At 44.2% G+C, this 25713-nt stretch overlaps 1 protein-coding gene across 3 annotated transcripts in view; it reads left to right on the top strand.

Annotated features, from left to right (window-relative positions):
• The window catches only part of LOC311230190 (uncharacterized protein), a 100815-nt gene that overhangs the window by 42354 nt on the left and 32748 nt on the right, over window positions 1-25713 (top strand). The window contains exon 3 of one of the 3 annotated variants that reach the window (XM_084316395.1): window positions 1863-1946. The exons of the other annotated variants lie outside the window; for them this stretch is intronic. Coding sequence (XP_084172521.1) covers window positions 1863-1946 — 84 coding nt within the window. The remainder of the gene's footprint in view (window positions 1-1862; window positions 1947-25713) is intronic. 3 annotated transcript variants of the gene reach the window in all.

Here is a 25713-nt window from a genome sequence, read left to right as displayed (position 1 = left end):
ACATACACGACATACAGATATACAGTATGTTACTGCATAACACATGGGCTCAGCCAGGTAATATAGGATGCCAAGTCTACATCATTCTGGTTGTTTATAGCAGCCAACATTTTCCTTAGTCAAATTTCTGAACCACTATGATTTATTTCAATTCTTTATTTTTTTTGCAGTAATACGCAATCTTTCATGCACTGTTAATAAACAGTGCAAAATAATAAATAATATGCTTCTTAGCAGATTTCTTAGCTTAACATAACAGACTTAAGTTTGGGGGAACTAATGGGATAACTGGGGTTGCAACAAAAGTGCAACTAGGGATAAAACCACAATGAAATAAAATAATAATAATAAATAATATATCCTTAGCAGACTTCTTAGCTTAAAGGAAAACTCCAACATTTTGGGAAATTAGCTTACCCTGGAGTTAGACAAGAAGATACATACCTTTTTCTTCTCTGTGCATGCAGTAGGAGTAGGAAGACGTGCACCGTTAGCCTAGCTTAGCGTCAGTCACTGGAAGTAGGTTCCTCCATTAGCCTAGTTCCCAACGTCTTCCTACTCCTACTGCATGCACAGAGAAGAAAAAGGTATGTTGTGAAAATAATAATAATAAATAATATATCCTTCTTAGCAGACTTCTTAGCTTAACATTCCAGGGAACTAATGGGATAACTGGGGATGTTGTTTGCTCCTGACAAGAGTCTCAAAGTCTGGGGTGATGGTAGACAAAGCAACTCTGAGGTCATGCTCAATGTCCAATATGTTCCTCTGCTTTGTCTTCAGCTGGACCAGAGCTGAGAAGCCACTTTCATAAAGATAGGTAGTGCAATTTCTTTTATAAAAAAACTTTTTTTTTTTTTTTTTTTTTCACACATCCACTCAAAATGGCCCTGCGACCCACTTTTGGGTCGCGACCCACCAGTTGAGAAACACTGGTTTATAGCACAATAACATCTGATTTAATGTGATGGAAGAAGTGAAATGATCATTTTGAGTAAATATTTAATTTACCACAGCTGCATAAGATGCTGGAAAATCTTGAAAATGCACACCTTGAAAATGCTTGAAAAGTGCTTGCATTTTGCCTTGGAAAAGGTGTACAAACCCTAAAACAGAGAAAAGGTACCGTTGGGTACCGGCATCGATTCCCAGGTAAAAATAAACATTTTGGGCTGCTTTAATTGTAATTTTGTTTTGATCGCAAATTTAATCGCAATCGCAATATCTGTCAGAAAAATCGCAATTCGATTTTTTCCCAAAATCGTGCAGCCCTAATCCTCAGTGGACCGGTTCTGACGGTACGCAAACTGCAGAGGGTCCAGTGTGTCTGGGATGGTCTCCTTGATGTGCGACATGACTATCCTCTCGAAACACTTCATCACTATTGGGGTGAGTGCAACGGGACGATAGTCATTGAGACAGGTTACAGTGTTTTTCTTTGGCAGGGGCACGAGGGTGGTGGTCTTGAAGCAGGTGGGCACAATAGCTTGTGCTAGTGACAAGTTGTAAATGTCAGCAAGTACGTCAGCCAGCTCTGAGGAACAGACCCTGAGGGCACGGCCGGGGATGTTGTCTGGGCCGGCTGCCTTCCGTGGGTTTGTTCTGCTCAGAACCGTACGTACCTCTGGCGCTGTCACAGTGAGTGGTGAGTCCTGCATGCGCTCCGTGGTCAGAACCCCTCTCTGTTGGTTGGTGTTGGGGACTTCAAAGTGGGCGTTGAGTCTAGAACTGTAGACGACTCTGGACTACACTGTGGTCTTAAACTATAAAACCCAGCTACATATCATTATAAACCTCTTACATGGAAATTAAGCTGAATAAAATCACCAAATCTCCTTCCTCTGACACTCTTCTCCATCCAGATAGCTGTCCTGTCAGGCCTGGGACGAAACCAAGAGGCTTGGATGGAAGAAAAGGTCTCTGCTGTGACCAGTGTGGAAAAAAACGTCAGTTCAAAGATGAATCTCAATAAACACCAGCGCATTCACACAGGAAAGAAACTCTATTCCTGTGACCAGTGTGGGAAAAGCTTTAGTAAACTGAGTAATCTGAAAATACACCAGATTATTCACACAGGAGAGAAGCCCTACTCCTGTGACCAGTGTGGGGAGAGCTTTAGTCAACTGTCTTATCTGAAAAGACACCAGATGATTCACACAGGAGAGAAGCCCTACTCCTGTGGCCAGTGTAAGAAGAGCTTTAGTCAGCTGTCTAGTCTGAAATCACACCAGATGATTCACACAGGAGAGAAACCCTACTCCTGTGACCAGTGTGGGATGAGCTTTAGATATCTGTCTAATTTGAAAACACACCAGAGAATTCACACAGGACAGAAGCCCTACTTCTGTGACCAGTGTGAGAAGAGCTTTAGTCATCTGTCTCATCTGAAAACACACCAGAGAATTCACACAGGAGAGAAGCCCTACTTTTGTGACCAGTGTGGGAAGAGCTTTAGACATCAACATCGTCTGAAAACACACCAGATAATTCACACAGGAGAGAAGCCCTACTCCTGTGACCAGTGTGAGAAGAGCTTTAGTCAACTGGATAATCTGAAAACACACCAGATGATTCACACAGGAGAGAAGCCCTACTCCTGTGCCCAGTGTGAGAAGAGCTTTGGTCGACTGTCTCATCTGAAATCACACCAGATGATTCACACAGGAGAGAAGCCCTACTCCTGTGACCAGTGTGGGATGAGCTTTAGTCATCTGTCTAATCTGAAAACACACCAGAGAATTCACACAGGACAGAAGCCCTACTTCTGTGACCAGTGTGGGAAGAGCTTTAGACATCAACATCATCTGAAAACACACCAGATGATTCACACAGGAGAGAAGCCCTACTTCTGTCACCAGTGTGAGACTAGCTTTAGGCAACTGGATCATCTGAAAACACACCAGATGATTCACACAGGAGAGAAGCCCTACTTCTGTCACCAGTGTGAGACTAGCTTTAGTCAACTGGGTAGTCTGAAATCACACCAGATGATTCACACAGGACAGAAGCCACATCATTGTGGTTTGTGTGATAAGAGATTCAGAACATTAGCATATTTGAGTAAACATGAGAAAATTCACTTGGAAGAGAAGATTCAGGGAAATGTCAAACCTGTCAATTCACCTGCACATTCCTAGGAGATATTCCTACTGCTGTGACCAATATTAGAAGAGTTACACTCATAATGATGCTCCTGAAATGATATCAACGTCATTCACACAGGAGAGAAACTATACCACTGTGGGGAAAACTTCTCATCAAAAATAGGTACCATTTTAACTAATGTAGCAGGAATTTAAAACCATCCAAACTGATAATACACAACACACAGGGAAGAAGGTCTACTATTGTGACCACTGGAAAACGCTTCAGTACGCCATTACAGCTATCAGTCCATCAACAATCATAACAATAATAGTGGTAGTAATATTTGGTTGTTCTTTTGAAATGAAAAACTACTACCAATAGCTTTTGACCTGCACAGAAGCCTCTGAGAGAGAAGCAGTACTAGCATAGACACGGTTTTCATTGACAACAACAGTTGTGTTTCTGTCGCTCTGAGGAGTGAGACAGACGGTGTGGATGTTCCTGGGACAATATGTCATGGTATAAGAGTGAACACACATTTATTTAACCTTTGTTTTACCAGGTAGTCACTTGAGATCAATGATCTCTTTTTCGAGCAAGACCTGGGCCCTATTCCCTGTACCTGGTTCAACTAAGTCATTCAAGAGTCCCATTATCCAGATTCAATTAACCCGATGTTTGAAGCCGGGATTTTCCTGTTCCTCGAAGGTGGATTCAGTCTCGTTAACTCGAACCAGACTTGAGACCCAGGATAAGTGCACGCGGCCACTTCAGTTGAAAAGCCAGCACGTATCGATAGCAGAGATCCTGATTTTCTAACGGCATTGATTGATTAATTGATTTAAAACTTTATTAACGATTGCAGTACGGCTCAATAGCCTCGCCGACAAGTTAAATGCGTTATCTATAGGCTAATTTTAAGTCCCTCATTACCCCAATCAATCAGATTATATTTCTTTAAACTTGCCTGCTGGCAGTAGGTTTATGGATTGAATAATCAAATGAGATCTTGCTAGCGAAAATAATTAGTTAAACTGTTATACAGAATAAGGATACGGCTCTCTTACCCATTGATTGATGTATGGTGGATCTTTTACTTATCTGCACTGTGGTGTGACGGTTTGTGGTTTTGACTTTCACGCAGACGGCCCGGGTTCGAATCCCACTTCTCCTAGTCTTTTCCTTCTTTTTGCAATGTAGGAATAATTCAATTTGGTGCACGTTGAGAGCTATATAAAGAATGACATCCTCAATGCATGTAGATTTATAATATTTTAACTTAAAACTAGGCTACTTTTGCGTATAATCATTAATATTATATTCCAAAAAATTATATTGGAAACGCGGGGTTTCGAACACCGGTCGCCCGGTTGCCAGGATTGAGCACTACCGCTGCGCCACTGTGCCAGACGGGATATATTCATTGTTTATCCATTAATGGACGAGAGACCCGTGTTTAGAATATTTTTTCTTTTGAATGAAGTTTTATCTCTTTATTCTCAAATGCATTAATGTGACGTCAACGGCTCATTCAATTTCTCAAATCCGTCAAACAGCGCATCTCATCAGACATTTTAATCTCAGTTACAATATCACACAAAAACCACAATCCACGCATAGACACTTCAATTTTATGCTTGAATGAAACACAATCCGGGCGCTCTGTTAAGCAAATCTACAGCGGAGAATATATGAAACTAATCAGAGCCAAACGGCCGATAGGTTTCATTCATTAAAAATATCCCCGCGGGATTCACATTTGCAATGCGCCGTTATTAAAATAACCACATGCAGCGTGTATCGCGACTCCGAGCGCCGTATATGACGTGCATTATTTTATTTAGGACAAAGTAAATCTATAGGCTCAATATGATTTATTATCAGCATTTAGTTCTATTATTATACATTTCAAAAGCCCCCTCTAGGAAAACGAAGCACAGAAACATAATTCAGAATGGTATAAATGGGATCTCTAGACTGTGAGAATCATTTCAGGAAGCGAGCTGCCATTTATTTGCGGGGGCATGGCCATTAGACGGCGGGCCGAAGGTCTCTAGAGGCTTCCGTTAATGAAATGATTGATCTGGTTAAACAGACTATATGTTATTGTAATATGAACTACATAATATACTATAATAACACATTTCCGTTTGTTGGCAACGGTTGTTGGGTCATATCTTTATGAAATTAATGTGTTGATAAGATAAAAACTACCTACGTTTGTGAAAAGGGGCGTTGCTGCGGAACCAATCAAAACGCGTTACAACGTCAGGTGACTTGATTTCTCCCAATGACATTCCTCAAGCTCCGGAAACTAGGAAGTAAATTTGCGACTTGTCTGTTGACAACACTGGATAGCTCTGCATCGGTAAGCTCTCAATACTCATATACATTACTATTGAAATGCATTTTTACTTAACTCTACAGCATTATTCAAACGTGATAGGAAGTTATGAGTCATCAGCTGTTTATATGCATCCGTTTTGACTTCCGATTACACATTGGAAAATATTGTAGCCAGCTCACAGACTAACGTTACGTTAGCATTTTAACTTTCTCAGATAGCAATCTAACATTACGTTAGTGTAAATCAAACAACTCTAACCCAATACTAATAATAGTAACTTGTTTCACATTCTTGCTGTGTGTTACACTATGGTATAGCGGTATGTGTTGTTGCCTGTGACGTTGTACTGCTACATATCTATTTATGACATACCAGATTTGTAAATACAGTACTGTTTGTCACAAGACGTTGTCACAACAGTTACATATGTACAAAATATACTGTCTCATAAATATACTCTTCCAATATATAAATATACATATAAATATATTGTTTTAGATGCTGTTGTCACTATGAATTACAAATGGGGGGCCCTGATGTAAACAAGACAAACGTCTTTCTCTGGTCTGCATCCCCTTAACAATAGTTTGATATTGGATGGTCCCTGTGCTGTTGTTTACTGTCTATCTGTATGTCATGTATGTAATATGTTATGATGAATTGAAAATGGGGGACCCTGATGTAAACAAGATGAAAGTCTTTCTCTGGTCTGCATCCCATTAACAATTGTGTGTATTGAGCTGTACTGTACTGTACCCATTCTGCAATCTGTTAATATGATGAATAACGTTATCTATTGTAGTAACAATGTTCCAAAATGTATTGATTGTTTTTCTGTTTCCCCAGATGCTCAACCCTGGACCACACGACAGATATATTCTAGGCCTAATTAACCCTAGCCTGAGGGTTCTATAGTAATCAATCATGCAAGCTCAAAGATTGAGCTCTTGAGGTGACTGCTCTATATCAAGAACCATTATCAGAGTGGCAACTGCAGGACCTGTATTTCCCAAAACAATGAATATCATGATTGAATGAGAGGCCATGGTAAACAGCACAGTGAATAAACAATGTGCAGTCCCTTTATATATTGTTCTGGATAGAAGTGGGGCCAGGATAATCTGCAAGAGCTCAACTTTTGAACAAGGATGGTCTCACATAAGCTGTCCGGGGACGACTCACACAGCTCTCTACTCTCTGGGCCCTGGACTGGACACCCCTCCACTGTACTAGTTACACATTACACACATACAAATGACAATAACACTATGTAACAACCATCAAATGCACTCACAGCACACACATCCACACGCACACACTCACTATTAAACAAACAACTGACTGCAGCACCCACTTTAGAACACCTAAACACACTTTATATTTATTGGCAAAGAATTTGCACTACAACCCATACCTCATTACACCTTACTGTAAATTGTACCTCATCCCATTTCTGCATTGTACTGTATAGTATATTGTATTGTAACTCAGTTACTTTTCTACTCTGCATTGTACATTGTATGTATATATTGAACAATTGTCTACGTACTTGACTTCTATTTTATACTTATCTATTTTTATCTAGCACAATCTCTGGAGCAAAACAGAAAGAAGCATTTTATATAAAAGTATTCTGTACTTCTGTATGACAACTAATAAAGAAACTTGAACATCAAAAAATCAACATTCTGTTCTCTATGCCAGGCTAGATCTGACCTTGACTCATGTTACAGGATTAATACACACTTTATACACAAATTGCATATAGCATTCTCTTTGGTAGCATTCATTCTGTGTTTATTGTGTCATACTGGGGAATAATATTAATATTATTATGTCCTATTGGGGACATAATTTAAAATTCTGAGCAATTCAATAGTTTTTTTTATGGAGAGGACGTCTGACATTAATTGAAAACTGTATTAACAGATTGCAGAATGGGTACAATACAGTACAGCTCAATACACACAATTGTTAAGGGGATGCAGACCAGAGAAAGACTTTCATCTTGTTTACATCAGGGTCCCCCATTTTCAATTCATCATAACATATATGACATACATGACATACAGATACAGTAGGCCTACTGCTACATCTATACATTTAATTATGACATACCAGATTTGCAAATACAGTACTGTTTATGATACAAAGAGTCCAGAAAACAATTGCAGATGGGATGCAGACCAGAGAAAGACGTTTGTCTTGTTTACATCAGGGTCCCTCATTTGTAATTCATAGTGACAACAGCATCTAAAACAATATATTTATATGCATATTTATATATTGGAAGAGTATATTTATGAGACAGTATATTTGCAGTCCAGAGAAAGACTTTCGTGAGAGACCAACAAAGTGAGGTATGTAAAAACTTGGAATCAAATTGTGGTCGTAGATCTAACGTTAATATCACGTTAACAATCTAATGGCTAGAAAGCTCACCTGACGTCGATATGGCTTAATACAGTGCGAAATACAATCTTATATTAAGAAACAAAACACAAGTTGAACATAGTTTTGAACGTTTTATTACAATAGTATTTAGGTCGAACCGTCGGATCTAACGTTAATATCAACCATCTAAAGCTCATCTGTGACGTCGTTATGGTTAATACAGTGCGAAATACAATCTTATATAGTAACAAAACAATACACAAATTGAACATAGTTTTGAACGTTTTATTACAATAGTATTTACTGTCATGTTGCGATGTATAATACAGCTAGCGTTCCAGTCAGATTCTCCGTTCTTGTTGACAATTTTGGGGTCCGTACTTCCCGTTTCTGTATCCTGATTGGTTTATCAGCTAGAGGTGTCCCAAGATATGCATGAGCAAACATTGAATCTAAATGTAAGATTACGAACACCGATGACCAACAGACGGCTGGCCAACAAACGTATTTTGACTCAACATAATAACTAGATATTACACACAAAGAATTGTGTAGTCTGCCAACATGGATCAATCAAGTTCACTTTAGACTGACTCGGCCTCCCCTCTACATGGTTCATCCGGCTAACTGAAGTTAACCCTGCTCTCGACCAGGCTCAAACTTTTTGATCTGTTGTCATGGTGATTTGGACAATCGAGCGTCGGGGAATGGAAAGGTCCGGCTTAAGTCAGACTAGACTGGAAATTATCCGGCTAACTCAGTTATCCAGGTACGGGGCCCAGGGCCCCGTTCCCCGTACCTGGATAACTGAGTTAACCGGATAATTTTCAGCATAGCTTGACTTAAGCCAGACCTTTCCATTCCCCGACGCTCGATTGTCTAAATCACTATGTTTGAACCTGGTCGAGGGCAGGGTTAAGTTCAGTTAGCTGGATGAACTATGGCCACGCCCCCGCAAAGAAATCCCAGCTCCCTTCCTGAAATATTTCTCACAGTCTAGATCCCATTATGCCATTCTGAATTATGTTTTTGTGCTTCGTTTGAAATGTAAAATAATAGGTATGCAGTAACGCTGATAATAAATCATATTCAGCCTATGAATTTACTTTGTCCTATATAATGCACGTCATATTTATACGGATACGGCGCTCGCGAGTCGCGACACACAGTTATTTTAATAACGGACTAAACGGATCATTGCAAATGTGAATCCCGCTGGGATATTTTTAATGAATGAAACCTATCGGGTGTTTGGCTCTGATTAGTTTAATATTCTTCGCTGTGTATTTGCTTAACTGAGCACCCGGATGCGTTTCATTCAAGCTGAAGCGTCTATGCGTGGATTGTGGATATGAATTATGAGGAATCTGAATCTGTGGAGTATTTAATTGTATCACTGTGACAGTGTCACACGTTATTGTGATATTGTAACTGGGATTAAAATATATGAGGAGATGGGCTGTTTGATGGATTTGATGACGTGACGTGACGTGACGTGACTTGATAAATTGAATGAGCCTTTGACGTTTTTGATGAATGAATTTGAGAAAATGCATTTATCTTTTCAAGCACTGTTATCTGATGATGAACATGAGGTGTCACTGGTATAAACCAAATGGTAATCAATTCAATGCATGTATGGATTAGGTCCGAAACAGATTAAAACCTGATTAATAGTGTAACTGCAAGCCTCCCTCCAAGCCTCTCTTTGGAAACCATGTATTTATATAGTACATAATACCTAAGCACATACAGATATCCTCATGATATAATTCGTATCAATTAGATATACTATTTGGGCTTGTTTTTATCGTTATTCTGAAAGAGCTGAACTAATTATTTTCGCTAGCAAGATCTCATTTGATTATTCATTCCATAAGCCTATACTGCCAGCAGGCACAAGAAATATAATCTGATTGATTGGGGTAATGAGGGATTTAAAATTAGCCTATAGATTATGCATTTAACTTGTCGGCGAGGCTATTGAGCCGTACTGTATTGTACCCATTCTGCAATCTGTTAATAAAGTTTTAAATCAATCAATCAATCAATGCCGTTAGAAAATCAGGATTTCTGCTATCGACACTTGCTGTCTTTTCAGCTGAGGCGGGCGCGCGCAATTATCCTGTGTCTCAAGTCTGGTTCAAATGAACGAGACTGAATCCACCTTCGAGGAACAGGAAAATCCCGGATTCAAACATCGGGTTAATTGAATCTGGATAATGGGACTCTTGATCGACTTAGTTGAACCAGGTACGGGGAATAGGGCCCTGGCCAAAATGGCAGCAAAATAAAAACAAACATACAATACACAAACACAGACGGAGACATAAAAGGCAAAGTGGGGCAAGGGGATACATTTGAGCTACAGAAAACAAGATTGAATGGGATTGGGCGGAGATTGGAGGGTAGGGTAAAAAGGTAGAAAGAGGAGGGACGGTGAGGCTTTGCAGGAGGTTGCTGGGGAGAGAAGGTCAAGTTAATAAATATAAAATATAACACCACATTGTTCTGGTGTTTTAAATACTGGGATCATAGGAACTTTCTGACCTCAGTATGGGGTGACCAGCCAAAAGCCAAGATGGTTAACAAACACTTTGTACACACTGGAGGGGGAAACTGCTTCTCGTAGGGATTTTTATATTTTAATGTGGATACTAGTGATTTTTTTTCACATGTCACACATATTGTCAACATTCCTAGTACTACACAAGAAGAAGTGTTTATTTTAGAGTAATGTTCCATGTATTGTCTTCATTGGTATTCTTTTAAAGGAATGGATGTTCCTTAAATGAATTTATCATCTTTAGTGGTTTTTCTATCAAAACGGTATAGGGTTGGAATCACTTTAAATTCAATCAATTAAAAATCAAAACAAGTTGTTTACTTTATGATGATAGAACATCCATTCACATTTACTTGTCATTAGGTTGGATAGCAAAACCTTTTCATGATTGTACAATATTTGAAATAAAATGACATCTTGAATTAAGAAGTGAATTGATCCAAACTGAAACATTCTCATTAGAATGTATGATATGCTAATAATATTGGCTCGGGAGGTAGAGCAGTCGTCTGGTAATCCGGAGGTTCCAGGTTCGATTCCCGCTCCCAGGCAGCATGTCGAAATGTCCTTGAGCAAGACACTTAACCCCTAATTGCTCCCGATCAGCAGGTTGGCACCTTGCATGGTTGCCTCTGCCATCGGTGTGAATGTGAGTGAATGGGTAAAAATGTGAGGAACAAATTGTAAAGCGATTTGGATAAAAGCGCTATAAATGCAACCATTTACCATTGACCATTTAATAATATGGATGAATTGTAAGCGTCAAGATAAGTGGGATGGTGTGAATTGATCTCTTAGAAGTAACTGTAACTCAGAAGTATGAAAATTAAATATGACCTTTTAACCTACTTTGTATGAAAGGCTTCATCTAAGTGCAACAATGATCATTTTTAGAAAATCTGTTGCAGCGTTCTTTGAACTGTTCAACTGTACAAGCACACCCTTCCCATTATGTCTTTTTTTCTTCTTTTTTTGAAACACATGTGAATGCATTTTCTTAATTTGTTTTATGTTCTGGCACCATATTTTGGCTAAATAGGCCTCGTTTTATAAATGTGTATACAGAAACAATTCTGTTGCTTTTGTTGATATTCATTAATTTCATTGATAACATAGTGCTGTAATTTCATTTCCTAATAAATATGCATGATCAAGTTCAACAACGTGTGCTTTTATTTTGATATTCCACGTTGAAATGACGTGATACATTAAGTGTGGGGTCGCCGAAAAGAATCCTAAATAAAATGGGATCGTGGTATAACATTTTTCGAGAACCCCTGGATTACATGCATTCCTGGGGGGAGGGGATCTCTAACTTGTGATTGGTGGAGACAGGCCTCTGTTGGCTCCCACCAACTCGGTTCCCTTTGTCCGTACCAAAGAGCCACTCAAAACGTCACATCAGTCTCAGCCGGTTCCTCCAGTGAGTCTTGGCTGCTGCTGATGCAGTCCTCTGTCCTGCTCATGTCCTCTAGTGGGACTGACATCTGAGCCCCGTCCTCCTGGTGATGGAGGCTCGTCAGGTAGTGACTGAAATGTGTTTTCTAGCTGTGTGTCTTCAGTGGACATGAAAAAGAGAGAAATGCGAAAAGATACATTTCATGCGTGTAACACATTATATTATGTATACAATTGAAGTAAACAGGCTCGCGAAAATGTAGAAGAAGATATGTATTTTTTATTTATTATTATCTATTTGTAGCAGGGTGGATTATCCCTGCTTCGTGGGAACGGGTGGGCACAGCCACTGTGTAGCGGGACGCAGTAGAGCTCCGTCTGACTGCACCCTCGTCTTTGGGCCTGGAGCGTCAAACTGGAGGCCGGCAGTGGGAGTGGATGGGGCCCGGGATTTACCAACCTGGTTTGGTACTCTGGTCTTCCTCGCCTCTCCGGGGCGGTCAGCAGTACTCCCCAACTCGCTCTCACTTCCCCCAATACCTCCGTTAACCCTCCCACACCTAGTGACTGATATATGAATAAATAGATTCGTTCCTCCCACAAGCAGTATTCTCCCTCAGTGACACTAGATACCTTAATAACTAAAAGGGGAAGGTGGGTAGGAAAGGGTTAAATGTATCAATGTTACCCGCACCAAAAGGGTTAGTGTTAAGGCTCAGGAATTGACACACGCACAAGACTCCCATCTACATCCTTTAGTGTTATTTAAGGACTGGTCAGTTACAAATATCCAATAGCAATGAGTCAAATGAAATGTAGTTCTCCTATTATTCGAGTTGTAACTCAATACCTTGCAGACAACTGATATTGTACACCCAAATAATATAGACTCAGATATTGCAGACTCAAAGATAATAGACCCAGATATTGCAGACTCCAATGTAACTGACTCCTTACCCACGTCTGGGCTAGTACCAATAATAATACCTCTAAGGCTTTACATATATGGCAGCGTTACGTTACCCCCAAGAGAAGAAGGGTTAACTGGATGGGAAATTAATATGGATGAACATACACGTTATTACACTCAAATGAAATGAAAATGTGGGCCCACGTTACCAAACAAAAGTCCTAACTAATGCCGGCATGAAATGTTTGTGGGGTACCCCTATACACTGTGGTTAGCAACCATTATCTTCGCCCGTAGGCCGCAACACACTGTGCAATGTACGATATGGTATTGGCCAAGATGGCGGCCTCGCCCTCACCACCACTCGTCCGGGTGGTAAGATGGCGTCGAACGCTCTCGTCACAAGGGCTAGCAAGCTGTGGTGTGCAGGGGGGCAGTAGCAGGTTGGAGACGCGTGCTGTGGTGTGGCGACCTCTGCTGGAGAGGCGGCGTCCTCTGCTCCGTCGAACCGAAGCCTGCTGCTGGTCTGCTGAGCCGCCGGTGCTGACAAGCTGCTGGTGGGCGAGCTGAGTTGGCGCGCGTGCTAATCTGAAGGCTACCTTAACTGAAGCTACTCTGTGGGTCTTAGATGGCCCTCCTGCTAACGAACATGCAGCCAGCGCACGGTGCCTCTAACCACCAGCTCTCTTCAGGCGGCGCTTGCCAGGGGTACCTCGCTGGAGGGGATACAGTTAACATTAGCCACTTCAATATACCGCTTACTTCTAGGATAACCTGTTGTATCACTAGGGTTGTTCCGTTCGGATGTTCAACGCGCTACTAACGCCTACATTTCTATCATAACACGAAATATACTCTGGTCCAATTACATTCACCCGTGTGCTCCACGACGGGGCTCCTCAACGACAAGTCCTCCCAGGTTCACGTTCAACGCCGAAGAGGCTGTTTCTCTCCACTTCCGTTCAGGTGACTTGCTTCTTCTCGACGCCTTCCTCCTGCACTCCGCCTGCCACCGCCGCCCCCTGCTGGCCACCGCCCACTGGTCTCACAGGAAGAACTGGGTGAATGTGAATATGATTCAGTTAGTGTTTATAATCCATATTCCAACATGTCTTTGTGCACCAAGGGGAGATAAAAGGTTAAGTCAGCACTTCTGAATAATAGTCGAATATTCAGGATGCTACATATTATTATTTAATGTGTAAAGTATATTATTTTCAACTGATTTATTGCCATTCATGCTGTTTTCTATTACTTGGGTCTGAGAAGTGATCAATGATAGGGTCTTGATTATACTTGCCTTGCTAGGAACTACCTATAGGGGGCGTGCTGCCTGCTTCTCATTCATTACACAGACGTGAACGAGCGCAACAGCGGGTCACATTCACATTTGTTTATTGTCACGTATTTTCAGTACCTTACAGCAAAGAGAGTGAAATTATATTTGTTGTGGTCCCTTGGCCATAGCAGCTTCCAATAAAATTTGCATAGAATAATAATAATAAAATAAAGATGAGCGCGTCAATGGGCTCTGTTGACGAGTCTGATGGCTTGGGGGAAGAAGCTGTTCTTCAGCCGGTTGGTTCTGGCTGTGTGGCTGCGGTAGTGCTTTCCAGACCGCATCAGCTGGAACAGTCCATGGTTCGGGTGATTAAGGTCCTTGATAATTTTCTGGGCTTTTTTAATGCACCGGCTCTCATAGATGTCCTGGACGGGGGGGGGGGGGGGGGGGGCGGAGCTGAGCGATCATGGAGTAGACGTGTTTCACATGAGCTCCCTTCTACCGTGCAGAATATACGTTTCTCCCCATTAGTCTTTATTTTATTTTTATTTGTTTTTTGTCTGCTTGCTAAGTTGTCGTGTTTCAAATACTGTCGTCGATTTTTTTTCGACTTTCTGCGATGTCGGTGGTGGAAACCAGATCCATGAGCGCCCCAACCAGCAAACCACCACCGGGCCTGGCCGCACCATCGCCCGGTGTCGGTGAGATAAGCGAAGCTGTGCTCTTGGTCATGACCAAGCTACATGCAGAGTCTGAGACACGCTCCGCTGAAGCACAAAAGAAAGTGCTGGCGGATTTTTGTGTCAACCTTCATCGAGAGATATCGGAGGAAATAAGGCTGGCGCTCGTCCCGCTGATAGACAAGATGGAGTCGCTGCACGCTGTCTCCTCGGCTAATGCTATCGAGCTAGCTGCGCTAACGACGGAGGTATCATTACAGGGCGAGAAGATGGTGGATTTCGAGTCCTCCCTGCTGGCTAGGCAGGCTGAAGTTACCAAACTACAGTCGGTAATTGAGGAAATACAGTCCCGGGAGAGACGCTACAACATCAGGATTGTTGGAGTACCGGAGGGCAGCGGGGAAGGCCGTCTCTCTGAGACCATGCCGGAATTGCTGCAAAAAATACTGGGAAATGACGTCCTCTCCTCCCCTCCTGTCTGTGAGTCGGCCTACAGAGCGGGCAGGTCTACTCCTGGTGTGAACAAAGAGCCGAGGCCCATCATCGTCAAGCTGAACAGGCTTCAGCAGAGGGAACTCATCATGCGGTCGGCTCGTGCCAGAAGGGGTAATCTGAGGCTTGGCGATCACAAAGTGGCCATTTTCGAAGACTTTACACCGGAGGTTCAAGCCCAGAGAGGCGAATACAAAGTCGTCTTGTCCAGGCTATAGAAACTAGGCCTGAGGCCCACGCTATTCGCTCCCGCGAAATGATCTGTGTTGGATAAGGTCGATGGTCGGCGTTCATTTTGGTCGTTGGATAAAGCGAAGGAATATCTCGAGGGGATACCCGAGAATGTAGCTTGATAACTATATCGGGTGAGTGACGTGGCGATGTGGGCCTGAATACATTGTTAGGGCCGGCTATTCACAAACACTTGCTGTCATGCCCAGACATGCTAACTGCCCACTGCCCATCCAACTAGCGGGGCTTCCCAATGACTTCTGTTACTTGCTAAAGCTGACCTCATGGTCGTACTTGTGTATCGCCTCTTTGGAAGCTAACGAGCTAGCTGAACAATGTACATAATAGACTAACGTGCTATCCGGATGCATCACTAGCTTACGTGCTAGCCTCGGGCTAGCTAGCGGGCTGCGTCTATCGTCTGCGCTGTGACATTCGAGATCCGTTAATATTTACGCACTTTGGTTGTTGTTGCTGTTTAAGTGTAATCGGCTCGCACAATTCAACGGTGATCGGGTCCTTAACTAACTTCTTGTATGCTGTTATTTTTATATCCAGGCTGTTTTGAGCTTTGGGCTCCGGTAGGAGAAGATCGGTTGAATATATATATAAACAAGATATGATAACAGGTTGTGTCAGGTATTGCTTTTTACCATCCCCGGGTTAATGAATGTGTTTAATTCTATTCTTACATAGGTTATGTCATTCCAGCCGTGGTGCCTGATCAGAGGGACTGTTACAGGTGTGCACTTGGACCATAACCCCCTTTTTTCCCTTTCTTATTATTGTCGTTGTTTAAATGACATCTGTTTGCACAATTTTGCACAATTTACCTGTGACCCGATCCTGCCTTAGACTATCGGCTGGTATGCTTTATTTTAATTTTGTTTTGAATTTTCCTTTATCTATTTGTGCTATAACATTGCGACGTTGAAGCGCAGACTCGGAAATAGATGGTTGCAGGTGTGATGTTGAGTTATTATATAATAATGGCTTTTTTCCATTATGGTTATCTCATGCTAGGGCCAAGGCTCAGGTGGTTTTCGACCGATATCTTTATTGAATTTTATTTTTATTATTATTTGTGTTTATTGGACTAGTGGGGGTTTAATCAGGGGTTTATCTAGAGGGGGTCGGAGTGGGGAGCGTCTTATTGGATCCATGACTCTAGTGGGAAATGATAGGAAGATGACCATCCTTAGTGGATGGGGCATAGGGTGGGGATTGGAGAGTGGGTATAGGAGGGCTTATAATAGGACGGGTGGGTTAGGGTTTAGAGTAGAAGGAGGGGGGGTTGTAACTGGGGTGGTATTTTTATGTGTTTTATGTGCTGTTGTCTTATATGTGTGTAATTGTTCCTCCTCTGAACTCCTGGGATTGACCGTCTGGGCCCGCCTGGATCAGCGCCTCTGTACTCAGCCTGGCTGCACTGGTATGTTCTCTACGCATTTAGACAAACTCGACCATGGCTAAACTGAATATCTTAATTTGGAACGCAGGAGGTCTTAACGCCCCACACAAGCGTGCCAGTGTCCGTTGGTTATTGAAGAGAAGAAATATTGACATTGCTCTCCTTAGTGAGACGCATTTATTGGTGGGTGATGTGTCAAGGCTAGCAAATCGACAATATCACGTTATCTCCTCATCCTCAGCCGATGATAAGACGAAAGGAGTCGTCATAGTTACAAGACGTAACCTTGATATCAAAGTCCTGGATGTGTGGTCTGACACGGAGGGAAGGATTACTATAGCAAAAGTTGAGTTCTCTCATAGGAAGATGGCAATAATAGCATTGTATGCCCCTAACACATTTGATTCAGCGTTCTATAATACAATCACGAAGAATATGTTGGAACTTACTGGATACGCTCTCATTGTGGGTGGCGATTTTAATGCGTGCTGGGATGCGGAGATGGATAGGTCCGGATCCTCTGAAACAAGCGACCAAAAACGGTCCTCTAAGGCCCTCAGGATGTGGGCCCAGGACACTGGGCTCGCAGACCTATGGCGCTTATCCAATCCCACCCTCAAGGATTACTCTCACCTGTCTGCCAGACACAAAACCTCTCGAATAGACTATGCATTCGCATCCCCTAATTTGTTTGATAGTTTCGACGTCTCATTGGTTCCCCTGGCTCTCTCGGACCACAAGGGGATTTTCCTTGTGGCAACCTTTGGCAGGCTCTCCACGAGAGCTCCCAGGTGGCGTTTTAACTCAACCTTATTAAAGAACGATGATTTCTGCTCTTGAGTTCAGGAGTAAACTAGCTGAATTCTTGCAGATCAATGTTGGCACGGTCAATGACCCCAGGGTCCTATGGAACGCATTGAAAGGATTTATCAGGGGTCATGTCACACTTTTCGCCTCCAACTTACGTAAATCCCGGTCAAAAAAACTAGAAGGACTGGAAACATTATATGCGGATCTATACGCATCTTTGCAAACTAACTATAGTGATCGACTAAACACACAACGTAAGATAGTCAAGAAGAAAATAAACTCCATACTTAAACAACAGTCTGAGTTCTTGATACATAGGACAAGGCAAAATTACTACTTTCACGGCTCCAGGCCTAGCCATCTATTGGCAATGAAAATACACTCAAATGATCATTTCTCGGATATCCCCTCGATCAAGACGCGACAGGGTACAATCACTACTGATTCGAAAAGGATCAACAACACTTTTAAAGAGTTTTACTCGCAGTTATATAGCTCAGAGGTTAATCTCGACGACTCTAAATTTGAATCGTTCTTTGGCGGGCTTGAGATACCCCACATTTCTGAGGAAGAGGCCAAGGAACTGGGGAAACCGATCACTCTTATGGAGTTGAGGGAGACGATTGCTGAAATGCAGAGGGGCAAGGCACCAGGCTGGGATGGTATTCCACCCGAGGTGTATTTAGCTTTTTGGGACCAACTGGGTCCATTGATGCTCGATATGATCAATTATGCTATCGAGCAAGGGGAGTTCTCAAGAGATGTCAACATGGCGTTGATTTCCTTACTTCTCAAGAAGGACAAAGATCCCAATGATTGTGGTAGCTATAGGCCCTTGAGTCTTCTCGGGGCCGATTTAAAAGTGTTTGCCAAGGTGCTGGCCTGACGCCTGCAGAGATTTATGACGGTATTGGTACACTGCGATCAAACTGGTTTTATCCCGGGGCGTCTGGCTACAGATAATCTTAGGAGGCTGTTGCATGTAATCGATAACAGTAAAGACAATACAACTCCGTCCACAGTTCTGTCTTTGGATGCCATGAAGGCGTTTGACAGACTTGAGTGGTCATACCTGTGGAAGGTACTTGAGGTCATGGGTCTTGGGAAGAGTTTTATTCATATGATTAAAGTCCTGTATGCCTCGCCGTCTGCGATGATACTGACAGGCAAAAACTGTTCCACACTCTTTCCAGTCTCCAGATCTTCTAGACAGGGTTGTCCTCTGAGCCCAGGACTGTTCGCGCTTTCCCTCGAACCTTTGGCCCAATTTATTAGGCAATCGGAGGACATCGTCCCCATAATGGTCAATAATACTCCACACAAAATTGCTCTCTATGCGGATGACCAGCTGATTTTCATGGACGACCCCTCCCGGTCGGCCACAAAATTATTGAGAATAATCGACGACTTTGGTAAAATGTCAGGCTTTAAGATTAACTGGAACAAATCAGCCTGCCTACCTCTTAATGAGCTGGCCAAGGTGGTACGACTACCAGCTGATATCCCCATAGTAGAACATTTTAAATACTTGGGCATAGAGATATTCCCCATGCTGAACCAAACTACTAAGTACAACTTCACGGTTACTTATGATAAAATACGCCAGGATCTAGACAGGTGGTCGCCCCTTCCTAACTCCTTACAAGCCCGGGCTTCCATAATCAAAATGAACGTCCTGCCTAGGATACATTTTGTTAGCTCAATGCTCCCCCTGCCCCCTCCAATAGACTACTGGCGTAAGGTACAATCGATGGTATCTAAGTTTATCTGGAATAACAAACGCCCGAGAATCAAAAGGGCTACTACTCAACGTAGAAAACAAGATGGGGGCCTCGCAATCCCTGATTTTAAGCTTTATTTCTGGTCCTTTTCACTGAGACCTCTGATGTGCTGGCTAGACCCTGTAGAGGCTGTATCGTGGCGCTCCTTAGAAGCGGCGGCGGTCTCACCGCTAAGATTGCAGGATGTAGTGTACTCCACTGTCTCTATTTCGAAATGCCGGCTGAGGTATGGACCGATCATAACTCACGTGATCCAAACGTGGCGTAATGTACAGAGGTCGTGTGGGGTTAAATGCCCATGGCACCTGGACTCTCCAATTTTTAATAACCAGCAATTACTTGTTGGGCACAAGCCGATTAATATTCCTCAATGGCAAAGGAGGGGAGTGCATACTCTGGAGGATATTTATGATAAGAACGGCCTCCGTGCGTTTCAGGACTTAAGAGAATTTTATGATCTTCCCGGCGAGTCCTTCTTTCTTTACCTTCAACTAAGGTCAGCACTGAGGGCGCATGGCGTGCCGTGGGCTCAAGCTTTGCACCCACACCCCTTCCTCAGGCTCATAGTGGACAGGACGACATCCAGAGGGTTTGTCTCAGACTTTTATACGTTCTTAATTCAATCCACGTATAAAAATGTATCATTGGATACAATCTGGCGTGTGGATATCCCGGAGTTGGACCCCGAGTTTGACTGGGATGATGTTTGGGCAAATGTGGCATTATCTTCCCGCAACCCCAATCACCAGCAAATTAATTTTAATTATATTCATAGGACCTATCTTACACCTAGGAAGCTATTTGCTATGGGCCTGATAACCGACTCTCGGTGCACTTTGTGCTCTCAAAAGGCCACTGGCACTTATATGCATATGTATTGGGATTGCCCACCAGTGGCCCGCTTCTGGAGGTCAATAACGGACAAACTTTCAGACCAGTGTGGCTTAACTATCCCATTCACAGCTGTTACGCTACTCCTGAACGATATAACGACACTACCTGCGTCCGTTCAACTAAAAAGGGTTGTCCTAGCGGGTGTCACAGCAGCGAAGAAGCTAATAGCAATGAGTTGGAAGGAGCCTGAGAAGCTTACAGTGATTAACTGGTCCCTAACACTATTGGATGTGATTTATCTTGAGATATCCACGGCGCGGGTGATTGGGGTAGGACAGGCTGGCATTGACCTGTGGTTCGCAGCAGCTGAGAAGGTAAGGACCGCCGTGTGCGGCTGAGCGGGGTTGGGGTGCTTGATCCGGGGGGTCCGGCGGTCTCTTGGGAGGGGGAGGAGGAAATGTTTTGTCTGTCTTGTCTTTTGTCTTGTCCTCTTGAGTTTAGCTGGGGATTTAATGGGGGGGCAGCTATTTAACTATTTCTTCACTGTTTGGTCACTTTTACACGGTCTCTGTGAGTCTATGAAACACCTCTACAGGTTTTTGTTTTTTCAGGAAGGTTCATTGCTTTGTTTTCGGGTTGTGTTCTCAAAAAGTGGTCCTTGTGGTGAATTGGAGATGTACGTTTTATTAATATAAGGTCACACAGCCGGGAATCGGGGCTGAACACTGGGAAATACCATTTATTAGATAGTACCCCTTGGATTTAGAAATTAGAAGGTTGAACTCTGTTTTCTTTTCTCTTTGTCTGTATAAATTGTTATTCTGTATTATTATTGTTTTTGTTATTTTCTTGTGAAGTTCTATGTATTGTGATTGTGTTTAATGTGTTTTGTTTCATGTGAATAATAATTTAAAAAAAAATGATCAAAAGAAAAGATGTCCTGGACGGGGGGAAGCTCACATCCACAGATCTTTAGTGCTGTCCTCATGACTCTGCTGTCCTCACGACTCTGCTCAGAGCTCTCAAGTCAAGAGTTTTAATTGTCACGGCATACAGGTATACAATGAAATGCGGGTGGTCTTGCCCGCAACGATGTGCAATACAGTGGTACAACATATAATAGAATCAAAAAATGAAAAAACAACATTGTGCAGTAAACAGGTAACCGGTAACATGGAGTGACATCTCGGTATCTGTACATAGTTATTTACAGAGCATATGGGACATGCTAGTTAGCTTTGGTAGTGCAATACACTGTTCCTGTTATTCTAATTTAAAGTGTCCTTTCCTTTGGCCATAAGTGTGGGTGTGTGTGCGACATGAGTGTGTGCCCGCTCATGTTAAAGTGTTAAGTGGCTGCTCGTGTGTGAGCGTGCACAGCGTGCGTGTCGTGTGTGTGTTCATGTGTGCTTGTGTGTGGATAGTTCAATGTTCTGAGCACTCAATGTTCATTGTTCATGGCTCTGATGGCCTGGGGGAAGAAGCTGAGCCTAAGCCGCTCTGTCCTAGTAGCTGGGGTTCGCAGGCGTCTGCCTGACCTCAGCAGCTGAAACAGGCTGTTATTGGGGTGGTGAGGGTCTTTCATTATCCTGCAGGCTCTGGATTTGCACCTCTTGTTGTATAGAACCTGCAGGGGGGGTAGTGCAATACCCGTGGTACGCTCGGCTGAGCGCACCACTCTCTGTAGGGCCTTCTTGTCCTGTGCCGTGCTGTTTCCATACCAGGCAGTGATGTTTCCGGTCAGGATGCTCTCTACAGCTCCTGAGTAGAAGTTTCAAGTTTCAAGTTCAAGTTTCTTTAATAGTTGTCATACAGAAGTACAGAATACTTTTGTACAAAATGCTTCTTACTGTTGCGCTCCAGAGACTGTGCATGACAAGATAAGTATGAAATAAAAACATAGTAAAAATTAGAAGTAAAAAAAGAGGTCACAGTGTTCAGTTTAGACATATGTACAATGTTCGTAGACGTAGTTACCATACAATATACAATACTGTGCAGTGTACTAATATACAACAATCTTCCCCGATACTCTGAACTTCCTTAACTGTCTCAGGTGGTAGAGGCGCTGTTTCGCCTTCTTTACTACTGTGTCTGTGTGTTGACCATGTCAGGTCCTCTGAGATGTGGACCCCCAGGTACTTAAAGCTGCTCACCCTGTCCACGGTAGCCCCGTTAATCATCAGTGGTGTGTGCGTCTCCTGCTGTCCTCTCCTATAATCCACGATCAGCTCCTTGGTTTTACCAATGTTCAGGAGCAGGCTGTTGTCCTGGCACCAGCGTTCCAGTACCTCAACCTCCTCCCGGTAGGCCTTCTCGTCGTTGTCCGAGATCAGCCCCACCACCATCGTGTCGTCTGCGAACTTCACTATGGAGTTGGAGCTGAACTTGGCCACACAGTCGTGTGTGTAGAGTGAGTACAGCAGGGGGCTTAGAACACAGCCCTGGGGGGACCCGATGCTCAGGGTGATGGTGTTGGAGGTCTGACCCCCCACCCTGACCGCCTGGGGTCTTTCACTCAGAAAGTCCAGTACCCAGGCGCTCAGGGCGGAGCTCAGACCCAGCTCGATCAGCTTGTCCACCAGTCTGGTGGGGACTATGGTGTTGAACGCTGAGCTGTAGTCAATGAACAACAGTCTCACATAGCCCCCCTTCTGACGGTCAAGGTGGGAGAGGGTGCTGTGCAGTACCTGGGAGACAGCATCGTCAGTGGACCTGTTTGTCCTGTATGCAAATTGCATAGGGTCCATATCACTGGGGAGGGAGGCACAAATGTGGTCCTTGACCAGCCTCTCAAAACATTTCATGACCACAGAGGTGAGTGCCACCGGTCTGTAGTCATTTGGACATGTTGGGGAGGGTTTCTTCGGTACAGGGATGATGGTAGACATCTTGAAGCAGGCAGGGACCACCGACTCCGCCAGGGATTGATTAAATATGGCGGTGAACACTGGGGCAAGCTGGTTGGCACAGGACTTAAGTATGCGTCCTGTTATACCATCTGGGCCAGCAGCCTTCCTGGTGTTCACCTGCATAAATGCTCTTCTCACACTGTGTACCGTCAATGAGAGAGCGTCCCCCCCCCCCCGCGGATGCCCCCCCCCCCTCCACAACAGCCGGCGCACCAGTGACGTCACTAGCCGTTGGGCTAGCAGTGCCACTGTTTGCACCAAACCGCGCATAGAAGGTGTTGAGCTGGTCCGCAAGGGAGGCGTCGTCGCTCCCCATTGAGGGGGCGCTGACTTTGTAGTCAGTTATAGCCCTCAGTCCCTGCCATAAGCCTCTTGTGTCATTCTGTACCATTTGTGCCTCCATCTTGTCGGCATACGTCCTCTTAGCAAGTTTGACAGCCTTGCGCAGAGTGTAGACTGTTGTCTTGTACTCTTCCATGTTTCCTGACTCTCTGCCCCGGTTATAAGCAGTGGTGCGAGAGTTCAGGGCTGCTCTGATGGTACTGTCCACCCATGGTTTCTGGTTTGGGAACACCCTCGCCTTCTTTGTGGGGACGATAGTATCAGCCAGTGTTGTTATGAATGACACTACAGCGTCTGTGAAATCGCTGACGTCACTGTTACTCCTCCTGAACATTCCCCAGTCGGCGTCATCCAGTGCGTCTTGAAACGTGGCCTCTGATTGGTCGTCCCATTTTTTTACCTCACGTGACACTACGGCGTCACGTGATCTCTGTTTATACGCTGGGACCAAAAAGATGGCGGCATGATCCGATGTGTTTGTTTCTCCCGCTAATGGTGGAGCCGGTACAGCCTTGTATCCGGCTCTAAACGGGGTGTAGCAGTGGTCGAGTGTATTTCCTCCCCTTGTGGAGCAGACGATGTGCTGGAAGAAAGACGGCATGACTTTCTTCAGATTTGCCTGATTGAAATCCCCGGCTACGATCATGGCTGCGTCCGGATGCTTGATCTGGTGCGCGTTCAGATGGTCGTGTAGTTCCCCTAGCGCCCTGCCGACATTCGCCTGGGGATGGATGTACACTGCAGTCATTATCACTGCAGTGAATTCGCGCGGAAGATGGAACGGACGACATTGGATCGTGATGTGTTCCATGTCGGGAGAGCATGAACGAAAGAGTATCTTCACTTCCCCGGGGCTAGTCCAGCCGTTGTTGGTCATAAGGCATAGCCCCCCGCCGATGCTCTTCCCGGAGGCTTCTGTACGATCCGCTCTGAAGATGGTGAAGGAGTCGGAGGGAGAGATGCTGTGATCGGGAGTCACTGGTTTCAGCCAGGTCTCGGTGAAGCACAGGATATTGCATTCCCTCATCTCTCGCTGGAATTGGACCCGTGCACGTAAATCATCCATCTTACTCTCTAGCGAACGGGCATTCGCTAGGAAGATGGATGGAATAGCCGGACGGTAAGCAGATTTCCTTAATCTTAATCTGATCCCGCTCCTCTTCCCCCTGTGTTTTTTCTTTGTCTTGCGTCCTTCTTTGTCTCCCAGCGCGTTGTCTTTGTCCCGCCTGATCTCCGATGGCCATTCTTGGCATGATAAAGTGTCTCTAAACTCCCCTTTGAGTCCGGAGTTTAGGTCAATAAGTGACTGACGGTCGTATGACGTCCCCGCCAGTGATGCTTCGATAAAAAAAGTAGTATAAACAAACATAATAACTATAAATGTGCACATTCGTTGCTGAGCAAAACCCATGGCGACTGACTCGGGGTCGCGCCAAGACAAGCCTCTGAGGTTGAGGTCGGTGCAGTTCCCCCTCCAGGCGGTGATGCACCCCGTCAGGACGCTCTCTGTTGTTCCTCTGTAGAATGCCTTCAAGATCTTGGGTGTCATGCCGAACTTCTTCAGCCTCCTGAGGTGGTATAGGCGTTGTTGGGCCTTCTTTACCACATGATTATGTGGACGTCCCAGGTGAGTTTGTTGGTGATGTGGACACAGAGGAACTTAAAGCTGCTGACTCTCTCCATTTCAGCCCCGTCGATGGTGATGGGGTCCAGCTTCTCTCCCCCTCTCCTGTAGTCTATGAGCTTCTCTCCTCCTCTCCTGTAGTCTATGACCAGCTTCTCTCCCCCTCTCCTGTAGTCTATGACCAGCTTCTCTCCCCCTCTCCTGTAGTCTATGACCAGCTTCTCTCCCCATCTCCTGTAGTCTATGACCAGCTTCTCTCCCCCTCTCCTGTAGTCTATGACCAGCTTCTCTCCCCCTCTCCTGTAGTCTATGACCAGCTTCTCTCCTCCTCTCCTGTAGTCTATGACCAGCTTCTCTCCCCCTCTCCTGTAGTCTATGACCAGCTTCTCTCCTCCTCTCCTGTAGTCTATGTCCAGCTTATCTCCCCCTCTCCTGTAGTCTATGACCAGCTTCTCTCCCCCTCTCCTGTAGTCTATGACCAGCTTCTCTCCCCCTCTCCTGTAGTCTATGACCAGCTTATGACCGAGGAGTAGCTGAGCAGAAGGCCCGGTGCAGAAGTGTGTCCTGTGTTTGAGTGTCCAGAGCGGAGGGAGCGGGTGGAGGTCGGGGGAG

Source organism: Notolepis coatsorum (assembly GCF_963971535.1).
Source record: "Notolepis coatsorum genome assembly, chromosome: 6".
NCBI lineage: Eukaryota > Metazoa > Chordata > Actinopteri > Aulopiformes > Paralepididae > Notolepis > Notolepis coatsorum.
The sequence above is the reverse complement of the archived record's forward strand: the minus strand, read 5'-3'. Positions and strand labels throughout refer to the sequence as shown.